The sequence below is a fragment of the Equus caballus genome, chromosome 18 (assembly GCF_041296265.1).
Source record: "Equus caballus isolate H_3958 breed thoroughbred chromosome 18, TB-T2T, whole genome shotgun sequence".
In the NCBI taxonomy this organism is placed as follows: Eukaryota; Metazoa; Chordata; class Mammalia; order Perissodactyla; family Equidae; genus Equus; species Equus caballus.
Genome location: NC_091701.1, coordinates 11924217 through 11948317, shown reverse-complemented (window position 1 = coordinate 11948317; position 24101 = coordinate 11924217). Strand labels below are relative to the sequence as shown.

At 45.8% G+C, this 24101-nt stretch overlaps 1 protein-coding gene across 2 annotated transcripts in view; it reads left to right on the top strand.

Moving 5' to 3' along the window:
* LOC100147031 (cilia- and flagella-associated protein 221) overlaps positions 1-24101 on the top strand; it is a 90817-nt gene that overhangs the window by 45751 nt on the left and 20965 nt on the right. For both annotated transcript variants that reach the window (XM_023622768.2, XM_070240686.1), the window contains 12 exons: positions 1489-1648; positions 5371-5491; positions 5574-5685; positions 5880-5988; positions 8560-8647; positions 12699-12788; positions 14131-14229; positions 17160-17265; positions 19191-19321; positions 21318-21398; positions 22048-22155; positions 22244-22378. In XM_023622768.2, the coding sequence (XP_023478536.2) occupies positions 1489-1648; positions 5371-5491; positions 5574-5685; positions 5880-5988; positions 8560-8647; positions 12699-12788; positions 14131-14229; positions 17160-17265; positions 19191-19321; positions 21318-21398; positions 22048-22155; positions 22244-22378 (1340 nt within the window). The remainder of the gene's footprint in view (positions 1-1488; positions 1649-5370; positions 5492-5573; positions 5686-5879; positions 5989-8559; positions 8648-12698; positions 12789-14130; positions 14230-17159; positions 17266-19190; positions 19322-21317; positions 21399-22047; positions 22156-22243; positions 22379-24101) is intronic.

Sequence of the window (24101 nt, the reverse complement as noted above, 5' to 3'; positions counted from 1 at the left end):
GGCCTGTCTGCTCTGTCTGCCTTAGGGGCTTGTAATCCGTTTGGGAGACTCGGAAACTTTGAGAGGCAGCGATTCGGGTAGCACAGGGTACTGTGGGGCTGCCAGGAGTTTAGGGAGGACGGGCTCCTGTGAATGAGAGTCAGGAGGAGTTCCTGCAACGCGCAGGTGACGTAGGCTTTGACGTTTGGGTTCATTCACTGTTCAACAAGTGTCTCTTGAGCTGGGAACACAGTAATGTGCAGGCACCTACTTTTGTAAAACTCACATTCGAATCCAGGGGAAGGCAGACGGTAAAGAGGTAACTTCAGAGAGCAGGATGAAAAAACGAAAAGATCTGGAGAAAGGGCTCTCTAGGCTGAACAGCAAGTACCCTGAGGGAGCAGGAGCCCAAAGTCTGAGGATTTGCACAAAGGCCCCTCTCCTTCTTCAGGTCCCTTCATCCTGTCTTAATTAGCACTTACCACTGCGCTCATCTCCCCCCACCTGCTTTATTTTTCTTGTTGGTATTCATGACACGACTTTATGTTTTATATTCTGTGTTTGGTGGTTTTTGTTTGCTGTCCCCAACTAGAATGTAAACGCCATGAGACTTTGTTTTGTTTCTTGCTGTATCTTGAGTGCCTGGAACAGTGCCTGGCACCCCGTAAGTGCTCAGTGAATACTGGATGGCAGAATGGAAGGTCCGTGTGGCTGAGCACGGAAAGCCAGGGAGAGAGCAGTACAAAATTCAGAGGAGCGTGTAGATGGGAGGGAGTGGACGCTGGGCATTTATGAGGGAATGAGCAAGGTCTCTGCAGGGACAGTGGAAAGACCAGATGCACGGGGGCAGAAGGAACCATCTAGAAGGCAAACCAAAGAGCCTTCGGTGGAGGTCAGAGAGAACATCAGTCCTTCTCGCGTCTCCTACGTTGAGCCTCCCTTTCTCCCTTCCTCCCTTTGCTGTTCCTTTCCACAGTTTCGAGCACTAACTGTGTTCCAAGCTCCGTTGGCACCAGAGATTCGAAGGAAGGACACGGCATGGTAGGATATGTGACTGGAGAGAACGGTAGTCCATCCTGAAGATTTGAAAGGAGAGAATCAAATTACAGAAAAATATAGGAAACTCGATTATTTGCACAGAAACTTTTATGTGTGCTCCTAGGTTTTCCTTGCTGCTTACAGCATTAACATTGACATCCGGCAATTAGCTTAAAGATTGTAGTTCTGGGAAGTCATTACTGACTCATTAATGCTGATTGATATGTGTATATTTATGTAACTGACACAATCAGATGATTGTTATAAAGGACTAATGTAGTAATTGGTAAATGAGATCAGTGTAAACATGCAGAAGTTGATTCATGTGTATTTAATGAAAAGACTATACAAAGATAATAGAAATGCTTGTGCTTGTCATGGGGAGAATGTGTTTGTGTGTGTGTGTCAGCCTGTTTGACCGGACTTCGCAAGGAGAGAAAGTATCATGTTTTCTCATTTCTTTCCTTCCAGGAATAATTCCAGCTAATGGGAGGATGAACGTGACTGTGAAGTTTACACCCTTTCAGTATGGCACTGCACAAATGAAAATGCACTTATGGATTTCACAGTTCAACTCTCAACCCTACGAATGTGTCTTCACGGGGACATGCTGTCCCAACATGGCTCTGAAGTATGGCTGCTCTGGAATGTTTGGTTTATTCTTAAAACGTTTTTAAAAATCCAAGTCTTCCTTTCTTCCATTCTGTCTTTCTTCCTTGTAACAGAGTGCCATCAGCAACTTACTTAAGATGGTGAACTTTTATAAAATACACCTTAAAATATAATAGTGATGCATGGACTCTCTCTATGCTTGTAGCAGTAGTTGCTTCTGCCAAGAGGGGAGGAGATGACAGAGAAAAAGCGGTCTTTGAGGGCTACTTTCTTTCTCTGATTAGTCTCAGTGCGCTGTTGGAATGTTTGACCATATATATGTATTACTGTCCATTCAAAAATTTACATCATGAGACCAGAACAACATAACTATTTTCAAAGTTCCAATAGAACATTATAATTGAGTGCCTGCTATTTGCAGTGACCATTGCAAAACCCCATGGGAAATGGTCCATATCCTGAAGATACTCACAACAGAGGGGCCAAATGAAGTCATGTGTAACAAGTGACCTGGACATAAGGCGAAAATGGAAACGTGCCCCATGGGAGTGTTTTTTAAAGCATCGTTAGCTTTCAAGTCAGGGTAAAGATGTGAAATGGGACTAAGTTTTACTTTGTAATAAATTTTTTCTGAACTTCTATTTCCATTTGAATGTGAGCTTTTATTTTTATATACTAATATATCAAGTTAATGTTTGTTTAATACACATCACTTTTATAAAAATTGAAAGGAAAATTTATCACCGTATAAATACTAATCTTGGAAAACCCTCACAAACGTTTTGAAAATGATAAAGAAACAGTTTGATTTTCCTCCTCTTCCCTTCACACACAAATACAAATCACATATCAGCATCATTAGGCATATTAAAAGTGAAGTAACAACCTTATATCAAAATATGAACTAACTCCATGAGTTATTATACGTTTGTATCATTATTTTCTTCCTCAAAATTCACAGCAGCCTAAGTCAACTATAGGATATTAGCGTGGCCTGGTGAACCCACATCCTGCAAGTAACCGTAGTAGAAATAAAGTCACTCAGGCAGTAAACAGGGAGCATTGGATATAAATACAAAACAGCTCTATTTTTTCTGGTGTCAGATAACTGGCTGAGCGAAATGCTGTTTGCCATCTCATGTCATGGGCTGCAATACGCAAATGGCTTTCTTAGAGACATCACTCGAGTAGGGTTATTGCTTATATGTCCTTGCATGGACGTGTTCTCAAATACAGGAGAGCTTTGTGTGGCAGGAGCACCATGCAAACACAGGCATATGCTATTTCTAAGCTATTGTATTTTGGTTTTCCAGCTAGAGTTTGGCATCTTATTTAGTGCCCTCTTGTCGTTTGTAAGGGCTATGTCTCAAGGGCGTGTCTCCCCAGACTGCAGATAGTACTAGAACATATAAATTCCACCAGAAGGACAAAATTACCCTGGCCGCAGTGTTCTCTGAAAGTTTCCTAGGTTGCTTCCTCATTTCAGAAGAGCGTGTGTGCTGGACTTTCTCACGTCCTAAATTCGGCACCGCCAAATTCCACCTGTGACTCTTTAGTTTATCACTGTTCAGACCCCTTCATTTCCATCATCAGCACTAGCAGTTAGATTTCTTAAGGAAGCTGGTTTTTAACACCCTCAGAAACTTTTTCTTTTCCTACTATTTACAGCAGAGGGGATGTGGGAACTCTGCTGAGATGCGGATGCTGAGCCGCAGCTCACTCCCCAACCAAGCGCCTCCTCCCTGCTCAGCACAGCCTGTCAGTCAGTGTGTGTCTCCCCAAAGGCCGTGGGCCTCTCAGGACGCTCTTACACGGGCCATGTTAAATGTGGGATTGCTGGCACAGCACCCACGTCGGGCAGTGGGACCTGTTCAGTAGGTGCTCAGCAAACGCATATTGACCATATTGATGCCGTCAGAACGAATGCATGGGAGCATATCCTTGTCTTATTTCTGTAACGTCCTGGACTTAGGTAATCCTATAACACAAGTCTTCACATATTCCTGCTTAAAGAAATGCTTCGTGGGTAACACTAAGGAACATAGCTTAGTTCTACTGCATCTCAGGATAAGCAACTCCAGCAGCTTCTATAGGGATGTCAGCAGCACTGTCTGTACCTACATTTGTCCAAAGGCAGTTTTCAGTTACAGAAAAAGTCTCAAACATTAGTCTGAATCACTCTTGCAAGATCTTGCTACAAACAGTGGGCATAATCATTCTTTTACTAGGAAGATAAATCAATGTAAGATTTTTTCAGTTATTTTATTGAAGTCATGTCAGCTTATAACACTGTAATTTCAGGTGTCCATTATTACATTTCAGTTTCTGTGTAGACTGCATTGTGTTCACCACCAATAGTCTAGTTTTCATCCTTCACCACACGTATGTGCCCTTTTACCCCTTTCGCCCACCCTCCCATCCCCTTCCCCTCTGGTAACCACTAATCTGTTCTCCTTGTCCTTGTGTTTGTTTATCTTCCACATATGAGTGAAATCATACAGTGTTTGTCTTACTCTGTGCGGTTTATTTCACTTAACATAATACCCTCAAGGTCCATCCATATTGTTGGAAATGGCATGATTTTGACTTTTTTATGGCTGAGTGGTATTCCATTGTATATACATACCACATTTTCTTTATCCATTCATCAGTTGATGGGCACTTGGGGTGCTTCCATGTCTTGGCTGTTGTGAATAGTGCTACAGTGAATGTAGGGGTGCATATAGCTTTTTGAATTATTGATTTCATGTTCTTTGGATAAATACTCAGAGGTACAATAGCTGGATCATATGGTAGTTGTGTTTTTAACTTTTTGAAAAATCTCCATACTGTTTTCCATAATGGCTGCACCAGTTTGCATTCCCACCAGCAGTGTATGAGGGTTCCCTTTTCTCCATATTCTCTACAACACCTATTACTTCTCATCTTGATAATTATAGCCATTCTGACAGGTGTGAGGTAATATCTCATTGGAGTTTTGATTTACATTTCCCTAATAATTAGTGATGTTGAACATCGTTTCTTGTGCCTGTTGGCCATCTGTATATTTTCTTTGGAAAAATGTCTGTTCATTTCCTCTGCCAATTTTTTGATCGGGTTGTTCATTTTTTTTGTTGTTGAGTTGTATGAATTCTTTATATGTTTTGGAAATTAACCCCTCATCAGATATATGATTTGCAAATGTTTTCTCCCAGGTGGTGGGTTGTTTCGTTTTGTTGATGGTTTCCTTTGCTAAAATGCAGAAGCGCTTTAGTCTGATGTAGTCCCATTTGTTTATTTTTCTTTTGTTTCCCTTGCCTGAGTAAACATGGTATTCAAAAAGATGCTGCTAAGACCGATGTCAAAGAGCTTATTGCCAATGTTTTCCTCTAAAAGTTTTATGGTTTCAGGTCTTACATTCAAGATTTTCTTAAATTTAGCTATTGAAAACTGACAGACTAGAAGTAAATTATGCTAGCCCATGAGAGCATTTTTCAGCCTGTCATGTTTTCCACTTGTTCTCTTCTTTGAGAATCTAAGGAAAAGGAGCCGTTGGTGGGCTATTTTGAAGTACATGATTATACTCTGGTGGACTGAGATTGCGTTTCTTTTAATTGACCCGGTTTTAGCACACAGCTTGATTCTCAGCTTAGCTGTAGTAATTAATGGACTGTAAGTCATGGCATTATCAGACGGAACACAAAAATAGGAGCCTTGAGTTGTCGGATTCTATACTAATTGAATATCTGTCTTAAACTATAGATTAGAAGAATTCGAAAGGCTGAATGCTCTTTCTAAGAAAGTAGACATCCCTCCAGAAAAGGCAATGACACGTATAAACTTTCACCGACGGCCAGCCCAGACGAAGCCTCCAAAGCTTAAGGTGAGGTGGGCTCCGTGCTGAGCAGGATGGAGGGAGGGATGGAGAGGCAGAATAACGAGTTTCCCTCCTGATTTGCTCCCAGGAAATTGAATATCAGAACTTGAGATTTCCAGTAGACTTATCAAATCCATTTGCTGTGGCAACCGTTTTAAACCAAGAACCAGGAAAATTGAAGATTAAAGAATTGAGAGAAGGTAACCAGCTGGCCCACCATCAGTCAGCCCCTGGGCAGAATAGGAGAGAATTATTGCTTGTCACGTGTGCTGTTTACGGACGACACACAACCCTGTCAGGGCGCTCTGAGGTTTTGCTGTTAGAAATTGTTTTTCTCTCGGCCAACGATTGTGTTTTGGTTACTGGTATAATCATTGTTTGCTCCTTCCCTCAGTTTTGGACCAAGGCAATGAGATTTCAAGGACAAGACAGATGAAGGAAGCACTCTTTGAACAGAAAGTCAGACAGGACACTTATGAAGAGATCAAAAATCACCTTAAGTGGTAAGTGTTGAGCAATGATTTGTATCAAGTGACAGTGCAATGTTTTGAGTAATGGCGTTATATACCTAAGGCACAATGAAATGTAATGAGTTTTAATGCCCTTCGAAAATTTGACTATTCTCTCCCCTCCGCGTGGCCTTGTATTTCAGAATGAAGTTTCTGTTAGGAATAAATCAATGTGACCAACCATGCTCTTTCCTCAGTGTGACCAGACAGTGGCAGAACCAGAGTGAACTGTGGGAGGAGCTGGGACACTGCTCCTTGCTGTCCACTGCTGCCAGTACCCCTCTTGCTCCAGGACAGAGCTGGGTGATGCAGGTGCCCCAAATCTCACCCCACTGTGAGCCCCCTGTGCCCTGGGCTGTGTGCCCCAAGGGCCTTATGGGGAGCCTGGCTCCTACACTCAAAGTAGAGCCCTTTTCACAGTTTTTTTACCAGATCATACCAGGCGTATCCGTGTGTACAGTTTCAGCGAAAGTAAACTTGAAACACTCTTGAATTGAGCTAAAAAAGAGACTCCTGGGAAAGGTCCTTGAGAGGCTGCCTCATCCATGCCCCTGCCTCCACGCTTCCCAGACAACAGAACTCGCCCTGAGCTCAGGGCCTTCCCAGGTGTCCCCCACCCTATCACCCTGCTGGCACGAGGGCATGCCCTTTGTTTCCCTCTGCGACAGTCTGGGTCTCTACTCAGGGTCTGGCCTCAAGTATGCCAAGTAACTGAAGGTCATTTAAAAAATGCTCTTTCCCTGTTATAAAAAATGGACACGTTGTCGTTGTAGAAAACCTGAAAAATATTTTTTTTATTTTTTAAATAAATATTTTAATTTTTTTTTGAAGTATAGAGAGGGGAAAACAACCACTATAGTGCAATGATCACTGTCAACACTGGTATATTTCCTTCCTTCTATGCTTTTTTTGTAACATACTTGAAATCACATCCTAAATTCAATTTCGAATGCTGGATTGTTCACTTAATATTTTCTCCCTTTTTGTTGAAAGATTTTAAATCTGCAAGTAACACCCATATACGCTTGACGTAGTTTCCTCAGTTGTTAACTTTGTGCCACATGCACTTCCTCTCACTCTCTACGTGTACACACATTTGTGCACGCATGCACAGATGCACACATGCACACACGTCCTTTATTTTCCTGAACCATTTGAAGTAAGTTGACGATACCTTGAAGCCTAAAGACTGTCGCATGTAGCCCTAGAACAGCACGTGCTCCAGCGTTACCGTAACTACTTCTAAGAAATTTAACATTGATACAATATGAAATAATCAGCCACGTTCAAATTTACCCAGGTGTCCCAATACTGCCCTTTTTACCTGGGCTTTTTGTCTTTGGAGAGGAGGGATCCAGGGTCCAATCAAGGATTATACAATTTGTGTTTGGTTTTCATGTGTCTTTAGTCTCCTTTAATCTGAACCAGCTCTCCAGACACCCCCTCCCCTTTCTAAATCCTAGCTACCTATTTATTTTGAACAGGCACCAGGCTCCATGATAGACACATTACGTACCAGAGTTTTTAAAACTATGACAAAATTCACATAACATAAAATTCATCATTTTAACCATTTTAAAGTGTACAATGCAGAGGTTTTAGTATTTTCACAATGTTGTGTACCCATCATCACTACTTAGTTCTAGAACATTTGCATGACTCCAAAAAGAAACCCCATGCCCATTAAGCAGTCACTCCTCAGTCCCCTTTCCCCCCAGCCTCTGGCAACCGCTGATCTACTGTCTATCTCTATAGATTTGCCTACTATACACATTTCATATAAATGGAATCACACAATATAGGGCCTTTCGTAACTGACTTCTTTCATTTAACATGCTTTTAAGTCTCTTCCACATCGTAGCATCTGTCACTACTTCATTCCTTTTTACGGCGGAATAACATTCCATTGGGTGGACATAGTATGTTTTGTTTATTCATTCATCAGTTGACAGACATTTGGGTGGTTTCCACCTTTTGGCTATTATAACTAATTCTGCTATGAACATTTAATTACAAGTTTTTGTGTGATCATATCTTTTCGGTTCTTTTGGCTGTATACCCAGGAGTGGAATTGCTGGGTCACGTGGTAACTCTATGTTTGACTTTTTGAGGAGCAGCCAAACTGTTTTCCATGGTGGCTGCACCATTTTACACTCCCATCATCAGTGTGCAAGGGTTCCAATTTCTCTACATCCTTGGCAATACCTGTTACTTTCCTTTGTTATTAGTATCATCATCCTCCTCATCGTAGCCATCTTAGTAGGCGTGAAGTGCTGCATCACCGTGGTTTTGATATGCATTTCCCAATATCTGATGATGTTGAGCATCAAGATTTTCTGTTCACAAATATTTTAGCGCATGTCACTAGAAGATAAGCTTCCTTTTGCAGAGCACTTTGTTCATCTTGGTTATATTGTTGAAGTGTCTACGACGTCTCTCCCCCGTGGTGTCTCCTCTGATATCTCAGCCTCCCTTTTCAGTGGTGGAGTATCGCTAAGACACTCCATCCTAAAGTTGACGATGGTATTCTGATGGGTTCTGAAAGTTGGGTTTTTTTCTCCTTAGGCAAGTGCACCTTGGTAAAGATCAAATGTCTTTTAAATTCAAAACAGACCTTACAGAAGAGCGGCAAAGAGTAAACACCAAATATAAGGTCAGAATTACTGCTAATTTGATATCATTTGTTTCACCACATATTTTGAATTCCTGTTACGTGCAAGATGCCATGTCAAGAGGAAGAAAACTTCTAGTTTAGTTGACAGGGGAGGAGGCTGCTGACAAGTTAGTTGTTAACATAAATCAAGGCTGCCGTAAGTGTCACAAGAGCCCTCTACTAAGCATTGTGGGGATTCAGATCCAGAGAGGAGAGAGAGCTCATCTAATTGGAAAGCTTCCTGGAGGACATGGTACAATTTTGAAAAGTAGTAAAGAGGACAGAGAGGCATTCAGTTCAGGGAGGGAAAGGCTCAAATTCGGGCTGGAATTCTGAGCACGAGGTGCACCCGTCCCATGATCTGCAAAGCGTGAAGGTCAGAGAGACCCACAGACAGTGACCAGGAGCCACCCCAGCGCCAGATCCACACCAAGTTCCAAGTCAGAGACGCTCAAAGGGGCTGAGCAGAAAGGGGAAAACTGAAGGAGGGGCCGTACCTGGGTCGCCAAGGCAGCACCTGTAAGTTCAGGGAGAGGGAGGGTGGACACAGAAACTGTGGGACTGGGCGAAACCCCTGGGTGCACCGTGGCGTGAGAGACATTGTTACACGCAGGACGGGTGCAGAGAACCCCGGGGACAGGTCCATAAGGACTGAAGCACACGACACACATGGGCCAGAGGAGAGAGGATCCAGCTTGGGCTTCGTGTCACAGGGGCTTGGACTTAATTGGTAGGATTTGTGGAACCATCACATATTTCTTAGTTTGCAGGGGCTGCAGTAACAAAGCACCACAGGCTGGGTGCCATAAGCAACAGAAATTTATTTCCTCACAGTTCTGGAGGCCGGAAGTCCAAGATGGAGGTGTTGGCACAGTGGCTTCCTTCTGAGGGACGTGAGGGAAGGATCCGTTCTCTTCTTAGCTTGTAGGTGACCGAGTGCCTCCACATTGTCTCCTTTCTCTTCTTGTAGGACACTAGTCACATCGGATTAGGGCCCCACCCAAATGACCTCATTTTAACTCAATTACCTTTCTAAAGACCGTATCTCCAAATATAGTCACATCCTGAGGTACCAGGGGTTAGGATTTCAACATATGGAGCTTGGAGGGACACAATTCAGCCATAACATGTAGATTTAAGCTGGGGGTGTGAGCTTCCCACACTCGGCGCTGCACACGCGGGCAGGGGTAGGAGGAGCTGGGGAACAACACACTCTTGTCAGATATGAATGCATTTCTCATATGGAATAGATTTTTCTTCCTATTTGGAGTCCAAATAAGATATTTGAATAAATTTGTCTTATTTTCTTTATTTTTCATAAGACAAGCAAAAGAATATACAATCATTACATTGGTAAATCGTTGCATTCAGGAAAAGCACATATTAGATTGGCATTTAAATGTAGCGTGATGTGTTCAGATTCTTTGCATGGGATTTTAAAAACAAAATATCAAGTATTTTCCTCAGCCCCACGAGGGAATGATTTTTTCTGTTTTCAAGATGAAGGTGATACAGACGTGGCAGAGCAGGTCAGTGTGCGAGTTAAGGCTGTAACTGCCAGCGTTTGGTTGACAGGCAGACCCAGCCGTTGATTCGTTTAGTGAACGCCCGTTGTATGGAAGATTCTGTGCTAGTGAATAAGCCATGGTCTCTGCCCTCGAGAAGGTCACAGTCCAGAAGGGGCTGCAACATTAAGAGAGGATTTAAAGTGCTAAGGGCACGGATAGAGTTGAACTTGTAGATAAATGGGAGGTGAGGTTGGTAAGGAGAGCGAGAAGGTAGAGTGGTGCCCAGGTTTGCAGCTTGGGTGCGTGGTGGTGGTTTTACGTGAAATCTCAGAGACCGAAGAAAAGCTGGCTTAAGGGGAAGATGAAAAGTTTAATTTGGGACATGTTGCATCTGGGGTGACTGGGGGCATCCAGGTGGCGGCTGAAGGAACAGAGCTGGAGACAGAGACTTGGGAGTACGCAGCATCGAGGTAGAGATTGAGAGCACGGAACAAGCGTGGTGACCTGGGGAACATGAATAGTGTGGGAAAGGCAGCAGCTCACGGCAGGAAATCTGCAGAACTTCTTACTTAAGGGGAGGGCAGCAGGACCACTAAGGAGACAGGAGAGGAATGGTCAGGGAGGTCAGAGGTCAGTTGTCCAGAGAACACAGAGGAAGCAGCCAGGGAGGGATCAGTCAAGTGCGAGGGCTCCAGGACAATAAGGCCTGAAAAGTACACCTTGGATTGGGTGGTTTGGAGGTCCTTGTGTGCCTCAGGGATAGCGATTCCAGTAGATTCGTGGAGGTAAAATGCCAAATTATAATGGCTTGAGGAACGTGTAGATGTGAGTCGATAGTTGAGAAGTTGAGATGAATAATGACGTGGACCATTGCGGGGCGAGGGGTCAAGGCAGGGGTTTTTAAGCTGCATGAACTTGAGCACATTATAGGCTGAGAGCAAAGAGCAATCATGGAGGAAAAGGTTGAAGAAGCTTGGGAAGAGGCCATGGTCAGAGGAAAGATGGTGTCTGAACAGGAGGAAGGACTGGAGAAACCGAGGAAGGACGGACTCGGGGTACAGTCAGGTTTGCATGCAGAGAGGGGCCTGTAGAAGGCTGTGCGTGGCCTTGTCTTCCGGCTGATCCAGGAAGCAAGGCCAGCTGCAGAGACTGCGCTGAACGGGGCCTGGAGAGGGGCTGGGGGTAGTGGTGAGCATTTGCACAGGTGAGTGAGGGGAGCTGGAAACGAGCCATCACATCCTTAGCGTCACTCACCAGGACCCCGAGGCCCCAGCTTAGTAGGAGAGCAAGTGTTGCAGGGACCTGACTGTGTGTCCGGGAGATTTTACTGGCTGCTGAATCCCGGCAGGTGGCCCAGTGGCAAGAAAAACCTGGAGGCCCAAGGCATATGGTAGAAAGCCAGAAAAAGAGAGCTGGATGGAGGATGTGGGGGAGTCAGCGTTGTAGCTGGACAGCACGAACCCTCGAGGATAATGAGCTTTTACTCAGAGGAGACGGTCAATAATCCTAAATTCTGAGATGTTCGTTATAAATGAGTAGAGTCTTGATAAAGATATCAGAAATCTCCCTCCTCTTTCTTCTACTAACAACCTCTTTGCCAATCCCTCTTTAAATTGCCTGTTTTATTTTGCTTTTAGTGGGGAGCTGTGGGGTGTGGTCTGAGTGTCTCCCCATGAAATCTGTATTTGAACCTGAGGTCCACGGTCTCAAACTCAACTTCCTGATATGTGCAAATCAGAGCTAGACAGCTCCCCACCTCGGCGACAACAATAGAACTCTCTTACTTCTGAATAGGGTGTTAATGCGGTGATCAGAATAGATGTCTTCCAGTGAAGTCTCTAAAAATGATTGTGAACAATGTACCTAAGAGCCAAGCTAGTTTTAGAAGTCACCTAACAAACAAATATGAAAAACCGCAGGTAGACAAAAGCTAACAAATTTTTGCAGTGTGCACGGCCCCCTTTTCCATGGAGGCATGAGGGTGTCGCCACTGACCCAGGCCCAGCCTACCTTCCTGGGACTGACCCGTGACCCCTGGGGAAGAGGAAAGAGCTCAGGGGCCATCGGGGAAGGGAGTAGCCTGGGGGACGCTTACTCCAGGGAAGAGACAGACCCCATCCACCACCGGGAAAGGGGAGGAACCACGTGCCTTTGTTACAATCTGGATAATCAGCTCAGAGGGGCTTAAAACTTCACTGGGACATTAAGTTTCTTTTAAATGAAAGCTCTATACTCCCATGGTTACATGGTTTCCTGAAATCCTTTCTGTGAGTTTTAAATGCCTCAGAAATCATTTCCAGAGACATTGTCCTCTAATTACAAAAAGAAGGTATTGGGTTTGTGCCTCTATAGAAAGTCCCTATGTTTAAACAGTAAGTGTGATCATAACGATCATTATAACCTACTTCCATCACTGCCACTCCCAACGGGAACTCCATGGGTGGGTTTGTCCAATTGCTTAATTGGTTTCTGCCAGTTTTAAAGAGAAATAAAGTTGGTACACTTGTATTCAATTTTAATGTTTTTGATGATTAAAAACCCAGCTGGATAGAGGAGATCCTGTTTTGGATGAGGAATTTCAGCGACTCAAGACAGAAGTTAACCACACACGCGTTGTTCGCAATCTGGAAGAAGTGGGTAACTTTCCTTTCCTTGAAATCTAATTATTGGCAGCTCTTTATATGCTTATTTTTAAAATGCTAAACAGTTTTATAGAAATCCTTGTACCAAGAAACATTTAATAATTTTTAATATGCTTACACTTGCAGAGTGTTTTTTCTTACGTATTGCGAGTAAAGCATCAAAACTCGTAATTAATGCTTCCCTTGAAATGAACGGCATTATATACTTTGGCTCCTCCTTTCCACCCCTCTACTTTCTCCTTCTGGATCTCTTTTTTTGTTTCCCTTTGCTCTGCAAGCCCATCTGCGGGTGCTCCTGGTGGGTCCCTGGGCCTCTGTTCCTTGCCCGGTCCCCTTGTGGGAAGGATAGGAGACAGGAGGTCAGAAGCCAGAGTTCTGGTCCCAGCTCTGCCACCGATTTGGGACCTAGGAGAAGTCCTCTTAGCCTTGAAGCCTCAGTGTCCTCAAACCTAGAATGGGGACAGTAGCCCCTCCATCTGAGTATCTCTGTCATATGATAGTTTCTGGTTAAAACCCCAATTTTTAATTTCAACAATGAAGCAATTCTTCCTAATCTCCCCCACCTCCATCATTCCCGCTGTTCTTTTCTGGGTTTGCCACATCTGAATTATTTCCACCTCTTTTCTTCTCCCGCATTTAGTCTGGCCACGGAGTCTGGCCGTAGCTCTTCCACAAGGCCACACCCAAGCCCGGCCTTCGTGGCTCACGCTCAGCTAATCCAACAGCTTGTTTGTTCCTGTATCCGCCCCTCCTCCCTCTCCTCTCCAGCCCGCTGCGTGGGCCAGCGTGAGATGAGTTCCCTTCTGATGCCTTTTCCTTCATATCGTTTCCCTGTTCGAGAAGCTCCAGTGCCTGAGGCTGTGGCAGGCGTCCTTTCCTCTGCGTTCATTTACTGACCTATGCACACTGCACTCCCTACGCAGGCCTGTGCTGGTGCTCGGTGCAGGGCTGAGCAAAACAGTCCTCGTTCTCCGCGAGGATCCCACAGCCCGCTGCTCTCGATTCTGGATGCCGTGCCAGCACCCCCAGCGTGGCATTGGTTTCTGTGTGTCTTTATTCTTCTTCCTCAGGGTCACATGTGTTTCCTTGAGCTTCCCTAACCAGACTGTAAATCTCTTAAAACCCAAATCTTGTCTTCTACTTTTGACCCTCAACCCAAGAAGTATTCCCTACAATGCTCTGTACACTAAAAGTGCTGAATAAATGCTCATTAAATGGCAGGACAAATAAATAATAACTTGATTTGGGATCAAACTCTAAAACATTTTTATTAAATGTTTATGCCAGGAGTTAAAATTTAAATCTAAGATGTGTCTATATTTTGTGTTCACAGAAAATCGAGGAATTTCATCCAAGTTTTGATCCACTCACGAATAATACTTGGGTCAACAGGTTCAGGGCGCAAAGACGGTTTCAACAAGCAGCCCGCAAGGTAAGTCTCAGGACCAGACTGAAACCGCAATGTGTTTAGTCATCAGCACAAGGAAATTGAACGGTGAGGTTGTTATGACAGCTTTATTGAGATATAATTCACATGCCATAAAATTCACTCTTGGAAACTGGACGATTCAGTAGTTTTCAGTGTACTCACAGCAGCACTGTCTAACCTTAGACCATTTTTATTGCTGCACAAAGAACCCCCATTCCCGCGAGCAGCCTCTCGCTCCCGCAGTCACTGCACCGTTCGTCTGCTTCCTGCCTCCGTGGATTTGCCTCTTCTGCACATTTGGCAGAAATGGGATCACACACACACGGCCTTTCATAGCTGGCTTCTTTCTCTTAATGTGTTTTCGAGGTATGGCTGTCCCACATTTTGTTTATCCATCCTTGGAAACATTTGGGTTGTTGTCACTTTTTGGCTGTTATGAATAATGATACTGTGAACATTTGTGTACAATTTATGCACATGCGTTTTCAATTCTCTTGGGTATATATATCTAGGAGTAGAATTGCCAGGTCATAGGGTAACTCTAGAACAATTGGATGTTGATCAGTTATTTCTAGAAAGAACAATTGAGAATTCCTGTGGAATCCTGTCTCTAACATCCAGGCTTATGGCTTCCCCTTCACGGTGTCATCTCACTGCTGTGCCTTCTTCACCCTCACGCTGGTCTTCCACCCAGCACATTGCGAGCCTCCAGTGGCTTCCTGTGATCAAAATAAAATGACCTCTTAGCCTTGAATGCCAATAAAGGGTGGAAGGTGAGCCGCTGGTCTGGCTGCACCCACACCCCCTCCAGCTGCCTCCTGTTCTCTAGGTTGTCTCAGTCCTTGTCTTCTTCCAAACACACCAGCTCATTCCCTGCTACAAACCTGTGTTTCTGCCCCTTGCCCATCAGCTGAAACGCCATTCCATCTCCATCTGTCAGTGACTGTCCTTTGAGCCAGCGCAGTCTACCTTTCCTCCAAGAAACAGTCCTTGTAAGCTTCAGCACTTAGCGATCTCTGTGGTGCCTCTTGCATCGTATGCTGCCTGTAGATCTCTTGTCCCTGCCACTAGAGTGGCTCCCTCGGTGGGCAGAGCCGCCCCTCAAGCAGGGGAGAGCAGTGGTAAAGACTTGGACTCTGGAGCCAGACTGCCCGCCCTTAATTCTTGGTGCTACTTCTTAGGAGCTTTCTGATCTTGGACAAGTTATATAACCTCTGGGCCTCTGTTTCCCCATCTGTAACTGAGGATGACAGTAAGACCTGTCTCACATGGTTGTCCATGAGGATTAAATGTGTGAATACGTACAGGGGACTCCAAAGTTTATGGTACCAATGATCTTTCCAGCAGCGCTTTCAGCCGGGACTGCTGACGGTCCAGGCAGAGGCAGAGCTTGCTGCATCAGTGACCTGCTCACCAACCTCCAAGGCCCCATGGAACCCGCATCCCTGCTGAAGTCTTGGTGGGCTCTGTGTATATGCAGAACAGAGGTGCCGCAAGATGCTGACCGTGGGGAGGAAAGTGGTGCAAAGAGGCAGCACGAAGCTGTGCTCTGAGGGAAGAGAGCACAGCTGCCAACAATGGGCAAACAGCAGCAAGATACTGGCCGGGCTGGCTTCCCACTAATGGGATCACCCTGGACATTCTGGAGCAAACCCTCCAGCTTGAAAAAAGTACCGTCCGCAGTTACATGCTTCGCTCTGAGTGATGGCTCAGTCTTGTGCTCACACTCCCCAGCAAGTACTGTCAGTTCAGTGTGCAAATATAGTCCCAGCCTGATGACTTCCAGCCATCTCCTCAGCTCAGCCACCCCCTCATCTCTCACCTGGACCACTGCAACAGATCTTCCTGCTTCCCGTCCCCACACAGCAGCCAGAGTAGTACCCCCAAAGCTTGAAGATGGTAATACCTCTCCCCTGGCGAAACCCTCCAAAGGCTTCACATTGCAGTTAGAATCAGACGCACAATTTTTATCGAGGCTACATGACCACATGGATTTATCTCTGTCCCTTAAACCGTCTCCTTGGTTTCTGAATCAGGATCTTTGTATTTGCTGGTTCCTCTGGCCAGAACTCTCTTCCCAAGATCATCGTCGTTGATCATCCTTTAAGTCTCAGATCAAAGCTCACCTCCTCCGAGAGGCCTTCCCTCATCATCCCTGCCAGTCCGACCCCCTTCAGCCCCTCAGTCATGCCCTCATGCATTTACTCTCTTTTATTTTCTTCATGGCGTTCACCATGTTTATTTGGTCAAGTGTCTGTTGCCATCCCACCCCCACCCATACACACACGGGAACATCGGCTCCCTCGGGCAGCACGTGGTCTGCCTCCTGTATCTCCAGGACCTTGCACAGAACTGGCCACACAGTAGCCACTTGATAATATTTGTTGAACAAGAGAGTCCTTTACAGGATGGAAAGGAGTGTTACACTGCATGAAGGGTCCCCTCAGCCACAGCTCTGCGCACAGGGAGCGCTCACCTTCAGTAGCATCTGCTCGGAATGCAGAGCACAGTGGTGTACGCTGAGCACTGCCCAAAGTCCAGAGCCCTATTTCTACAGAATCGCCCCTTCAGTTTGTCCCTCAATTCTGCAGCTAACACAGCGGGAGCGTTACTATTCAGATGTACCGAAAAGAAAGAACGTAGAACTAGTCATTCTTTCCACTCTGGAAATAGAGAAAACCAGAGCTCATAAATTGGGTGGGACAAGGCCAAATGGCAACCTGGTCTTTTTTGTATTCAGGCAGGTCAGTGTTACCCAGACCTTGACGTCCGCATGGCCTCAGCCTAGGGCAGCGTGCCACTCTCCCTGTGAATTCTGACTTAGAGTGGTGGCCTCAGCCCTTAGTTGTGGTTGGGGAAAGTGAGTTAAATTGAATGCCAAAATGAGCATGTGCCAATTAATAATTTGAGATCATTATTCTTTCTAATTCCAGATCATGGTTCATCGACGACTACTCAGTATGCTGAGTGCTGTTCATGACATGGACAAAGGGACCATCCTCAGAAGGCTCACTAAAGGACGACAGTCAATAGCACCAGGTAAAGTACAGCTGTGAAGAATCGCAACGCCTTGACCAGTAAGTCCTCTGAGCACGAGGTTTCTTTATAACGAAGTTAGCTGTGTAGAAATAAAATATTTTCATGAATCACATGCATTAGTTTTTTTTATGGGTACTGTAACAGATCACCTGAAACATAATGGCTTAAAACAACACGGATTTACTATCTTACAGTTCTGGAGGTCGGAAGTCTCAAGTCAAGGTGTCAGCAGGGCTGGTTCCTTCTGGAGGCTCCAGGGGAGAGTCTGTTCCTGGCCTTTCCCAGCTTCTGGAGGCCGCCTGCCTTCCTTGGCTTGTGGCCCCTTCCTCGCATCACTCTGACCTCTTGCTTCAGTCGTCACGTCTCCTTCTCTGACGCTGGCCCTCCTGTCTCCCTCTTCTGTGGACCCTGTGATGACCCTGGGCCCACCTGGATTCCCTGGGACACTCTCCCCATCTCAGGACCGTTAACTTAATCACATCTGCAAAGTCCCTTTTACCATGTGAGGTGACGTAGTTACAGGTTCTGGGGAACAGAATGGGGACACCTTGGAGGGGCCATTATTCAACCCACCAGTGACAAATCAGACCTCCATGGCAGCTTTGGGTGAAATACCTGCCCACTTGGTAGTAGGCAGGGTCAACCGACCTGACCAAGTCGTAACCTCATTGAAGGGTGGCGGTGGTTCAACCTCCTGTTTTGTGCCCTCTGTTCTTTCTTGTCACCCAAGAGAATAAGATAGTCATCATTTATACTGTCGATTGGCTGCATCTGTCTCAATCTAGCATTTGCACATAAAGTTTTTTATATTGTATGATCTTTGCTACTTAAAGAACTTCCCATCCTCTGATCCCCAGGGTGACCAGGGCTGTTAGACACCCACTCTCAGTAGATTCTGGGAGCCCAAAAGCCATGTCCCGTATTCTCCATCGGTGGCTCGTGTGCAGATGCACAGGCAGGCCCTGATCCTCTGGCACTCTTCCCCCCTCCCGAGCTGAGCCCCCGAGCCTGGCTCCACTTCCCTGCCCCCAGGAGCAGCCCCTCTCCTCCGCTTCCTCTCCTTCAGGACCCAGAGGGGTACTTTGTTTTTCATAGCACTGTATTGATTTTTAATTTTTTTTTTTTTACTTAGTCCAGTGCTGTTTATTAAGTCCATGATCAGAGGCAAGAAAAGACTTCCATTCATGCCAAGGGGGTGGGCTGAGCTCCACCATGGGGGGGTGGGGGCTGGCGGGGGTGCTGGGAGCCCGGCAGAGCACAGGCAGTGGGCTGGCCCTTCAGTCCGGACACACCAGCAGGACCCCATCCCTCCTCCATGGGTAGTGCCCCAAACCAGGGCCGGGGAGCGAGACCAGACAGCCCCAAGGGAAGGAGGGGCCCGGGGGCCTCAGGCTCAGGCCCTCGGTCCCCAGCAGCACCCCCTCCCCTCTGCTTCCTCTCCTTTAAGATCCAGTGGGTATTTTGTTTTTCATAACATTTTATTGCATTTTAATTATTCTTTTTTCCCTCCTTTATTATTTCTGTCTCTGGTATTCAAGTTTCTAATAAAGAAACTCTTTTAAAAAAATACTGTAACATTTACCTGTGAGGTATGTATGGATACCTGGAAAATGTCTTCAATATGCTTCTTTAATTTAATCTTTTTCTTTGCTGACGAGGACAGGGAATATTCATCAGAGATACTTTCATTTGGAATTATTGTTTTTTAGAAGTAAAAGTAAAATAAAATTTTAAAAATTTGGAGAGGGTGTTGAGGTAAAGAACAAAAGAGAAACTAAAAATGGGTCTAATACGTACATCCATCGATATTCTTTTGGAAATGCTGTGTGGCAAGTACCCACTAATTCAATACACAACCACAGACGGTGGTTTCACAGAGAAATGCCTTAAGAACGCCCCAAAAGTGCTGTTTGTTTCACCCATAGACAAGAGTCCCTCCAGATTTCTGCCGCTGATCGGTCACGACGATTATTCCAGGCGGTTTTTGGTGTCGCCCAAGGAAGTCCTGCCCTTCGCCTTCCCGTCCCACAGTGCTCCTCAGGACTCCAACGAGTTGGTGGGTGCTGCGAGGCTGGGGGTGGGGCCCGGGCATGATCGGATGGTTGTGAGGCAGAGATAGTTGTTGGGCTCAGTCCCTTCACCTCGTCCTCAGAGGCTCCCAAGGGAGACCTGTGCCCAGGGAATTGTGACCAATGGGAAACCAGAGATCAGCTACTGCCACCTGCCTGGCACCTGATACACCTGTGCAGAGCTCCTGGGTAAACTGGGCTGGGTCCTTCCTGGCCTGGAACCCAGCAAGGGCCCTGAGCCCCACCTGACTGCCTGGGAACCGGGCCTGAGAGCAGACGGGCAGACAGAGAAACAAGACGGCCTGGCCTGGCCCCGGGAGACAGGCCCTGCTCAGCTGACGGAGAGGCCAGAGAAGGGCAGCCCCCAGGTCCATGACCTGACCTAGGAATGAGGGAACACGGCCCCAGAATCTCACAATCTAACCCATGAGACTCAGAATTCCTCCTCTCTCTCTCCCTCTCTCTCTCTCTGTGTCTCTCAGTGGCGAGAGGCGTGACGGTTCATCCCGCTTGCCCCATGGGGCACTAATGCATTAGAGGAAAAGCAGTAGCTATCCTTACGCTGCATTTCCATGAGTCGGGCAGTGTCTTAATGCTTCAGTTGTATCAGTTGACTTCCTCTTCAGTAAATCTACGTGGTAAGATTATCATCTACAGATGAGGAGGAACCTGAGGCATAAGGTCACACAGCCAGTAATAAAATGTTGCCCAAGTTCAGTAGTTAGCAATAAAAATTGTGTTTAAATTGATACTGAAAGTGCATATACAACATAATTCTTTTAGTTTCAAAGAATAAACTTGCCATTCGCATCCTATCGGGTGCGTTAAGCATTGCAGGTTAATCCTCTCAAGGGTTACAGAACTGACTTTAGAAATTCCATGTGTTTTTTGCATTAGATAATTAAACAACTTAAAAGATCAGAATATTTAGCTCCTAGGAAAAAATAAATCTGTGATTTTTAAGCAATAATAAATATCTGGCAGTCAATAATTAGTGGAGTGGACAGGATGGCAGGGATGAAGAGAGAGCATCACTGTGCTGTGGGCCCAGCTCCTTGTTTTGGTATAGTTCAAAGCTTACACATTTCACTTGATATTTTAGTTAGTTCTGTAAAGATTTCTCTGTTGCTCAGGGTTGATGAAAAACAGAATTCTCAGCATTCTTGTCTATAAAGAATTTTTTAGTTCCATAAATACTATATTTCATCGATTCTAAGATCACTTTTTTCATATTTAGCATCTTTGAAATTGAGAGATGTCTTATAATTGATGGCATGTTAGCACTGTATCCTACTAATTTAATGATGGTGTCTTAGATTAGGTGAAATACCGTATTTATTGAGTGCCCATAATATGTCAGGCACTGGTCCAGGTGCTCCGGTGTCCAAGCAGATTAGCATGCAGGAGGGTCATTAGGTAGTGCTTTTGGGATGGGACCTGTGGAGGGGACGTGGCGGGGGCAGGAGTACACAGAGCGACGCAGGGCGGCAATCCTGACAAAGGCCTTGCTGAACTCCTGAGGGGCTCCAAAGCTGGGACAGTGAGAGGACCTGGCCCTTACACCTTCGCTTCAACCTGTCACTGGAGACGGGCTGCCCAGGACAGGCACGTGATGAGTGAGGCGGCTCCTTTCAGCCAAGGCAACTCCTGGGGAGGGCTGACCCCTGGGAGCTGTTCTACCAACGGGACTCCTAACAGCTGGGGCACTAAATCCTTGAAGCCCGAAGGGGACTCTGGGCAGCATGTTGCAGTGTCCACAACAGTAGAAAATAAAAAAGAAGAATCACGTTCACTAAGAGACGAGGAGGAGGGGTGGCCACGCTGCCTCCAGGCGCCACACATCAAGCAGCACCTGTGGTCGTGGGAAGGGGCACTTTGAGAGCAGAGCTGTTCATTTAATATTGGAAATGTATGAAAATAGAAGCATGGGCGCTTTTGCTCAATGTTGATTATGCGTCAATTTTTGGAATTCTCACATTTTAGGCTCCCGACGGCCTTGGCCCGGTCCCAATCAAATCTTCAGAAATTCCAATCAAGCAGAGTTATTCCTTCCTCAAGCTGCAGGTCAGAACTGTCGTATGGTATTAGTTAATTGGGTTTCTTATAAAGTGAACAAAATATTCTTGATCTGAACTGCATTATTTTATTAGTTTTGTTCCATTACAGATCATACTGTGTGGAATACTGTGTGTATTTTTCTGCTGTTATTTTACGGTATGTGTGAGGTATAACAGATTCTTTTTTCCCAGCGTGGCTTATGGAAACCAGGGTCTTTATTCTGTGATTATACCCTCTATTATGCATACATGAAGCTATCTAAACTTCACATCTTAGAAACTTTAAGAAAAACACAAGATACTGAACAAAAGTTAGTCAGCCTTTCTTGAGGTGTGTGACCACTTCTGCTCTTGAGAATATAAACACTTTAAATGGACAAACTAGTGTTTGGTGTATGTCTGCAGTTAAGCCATATGCTGTGGGAGGGTAATTGTGAAGGCTCGTGTGTGCTGGGACCCAGAACAGGGCTCAGGACTTGCACTAAAGTCCCTCCAGGGCTGGTCCAAAGTGGTAACTGCCACGATGTGATGGTTACAACATGGCGCTTATTTCCTTTTACCGTCAGGCAGCTCAGAAACGCTGTTGAGAAGTAGATCCCCCTAAACGGTGACGGGCTTTTAAGGACATGCAGTCAGCCGTCTCCTTTCGCCCTCAGGTTCCTGAGCTGTACAAAATCAAGGGGTATCAGCCATTCTGTGTCCAGAAGTCTTCCACAAGTTACAGACCTCAAAAGCTTGCTCGAGCCCTGAAGCAAGGAGCTGAGGTAACAGCCCCGCCTTCTAGACTCATGCTCACCTTTCCCCTCTTGTCCTGGCATCAAAACTAACACGCCGCTCTCGGTCCCTGCGCAGGATGAAGCCACCACCATCATAGCCCTGCCGAACCAGGAGGCCGCACCTCAGCTGGCCGGCAAGACCTCGGTCCTGAGCATGAAACCCCCAGAGGCCTTAGCCAGCTCTCCAGACTACGACCCGCTTTATATTTTTGTAAGTGACAATCAGCAGAGGGCTTGTGTTCCACGTTCCTTGACTTCAGCAGTTACTTTGTAAGAAAACAGAAGCATTAATTGGAATACTTTTCTCTCTTTGGAATTTCAAATGTTAAACAATATGTCAGCCCTTTAAATTACTTGCCAGCACTTATTATTTGGAGAATATCAGTGTTTCTATCTTTTAAAAATGCCAGCATTTATTTTTATTACAGTAGCTTTATGATCTTTCTAATTATGTATAATATTTAAGTATATGTAATGAATATGAGTATCTATGAATATATGTGTGTACACACACACACACACACACACACGCACACAGAAAGTTTAAAAAAAGTAGAAAGGGAAAAGAAAACACAACAGAAAAAGAAACTAAAATCACCCGAACTCCGTTCCCCGCAGCTTTGCCGATTCCTCAGTCCATCCCTGGGTGGCATGTCCCTTCCACGTTTGCCCCTCTGCCGCCCACTTTCCTCTGTTCTGGTTCGTTCCTGCTCCTGCGCTTGGCTACCCTCGCTGAAGCACACCCTGACCAGGCCCCCGTCCTGCTCAGCGCTCCTCACTGACTCTCCATTTCCTACAGATTAAGTCCCAGCTCCTGACTGCGAGGCCAGCAATAAACACCACGTTCTCCCTGCGCCCCTCATGCGTCCCTGCCACACTCCGTGCGCTCCCCTCCCGGCACCATGCCTTCCCTTACACTGACCTGCCCTCATGGATCCCCTCTTCTACCCTTCTATTTCCACCTACTCAAATCCTAAATGACTGCAAGCCAGACTGGACCTCTGATGAGGTTCTATTAATAATGGAGTCATCGGTGAAATGCCACAGTAGTTGCCCAAGTCATGGTCTGTTTTTGTTTTGTTTTGTTTTCCTTTTTTTTTTTTTTTTTTTGAGGAAGATTAGCCCTGAGCTAACATCCACTGCCAGTACTCCTCTTTTTGCTGAGGAAGGTGGGCCCTGAGCTAACACCCATGCCCATCTTCCCCTATTTTATATGTGGGACCCCTGCCACAGCATGGCTTGACAAGCAGTGCATAGGCCCACACCTAGGATCCGAACCAGTGAACCCCAGGCCTCCAAAGCAGAGCATGTGAACTTAACTGCTGCACCACCAGGCCAGCCCCTGGTCTGCTTTTCTAAGGGCAAACACACGCATGCACACAGAATTAAGGACCTTAGATGCTACTGGAGAAAGTCTCCGTTGTGAGGCTCTCCAGATGAGAATCTGGATCTCTAAGGCGGGCAGAGATGCTGCTAGTCACACCCAGGGGGGCTCAGCCAGTTCGCGAAGAGCTGGGACAGACACCTGCCTGTTTCCTGGCTGTTGGCCTGGGGCTCTTCCTCTGCCCTCTGCTGCTTTCCTACAGACAGCTGTGCTGTGTGCATCTTGGCCGCGAGGGGGCATTTTCTCTTAGTCTCATGGCATTTTCTCATAGGCTCATTGGTTGAGAGGAGTGTTCCCAGAGACAGAGAATTTTAGAGCCGGGACCACCTCACAGGACATTTAACTCAGTGATTTTCAAATTTCATTTAGCCTAGAACCCTCTCATCCACCAAAATTTTACATAGAAAGGCAATACATAAAATAAAGTCCTAGTTGCTCTCTCCACCCCTCCACTTCCCTCAGGGTGTCCCCTGAGAAGGACGACCCTGCAAAACCCAAGGTTCCCCACAGCAAGGTTTGAGAACCACTCTCCAGTCTCCTGTCCCCCAGA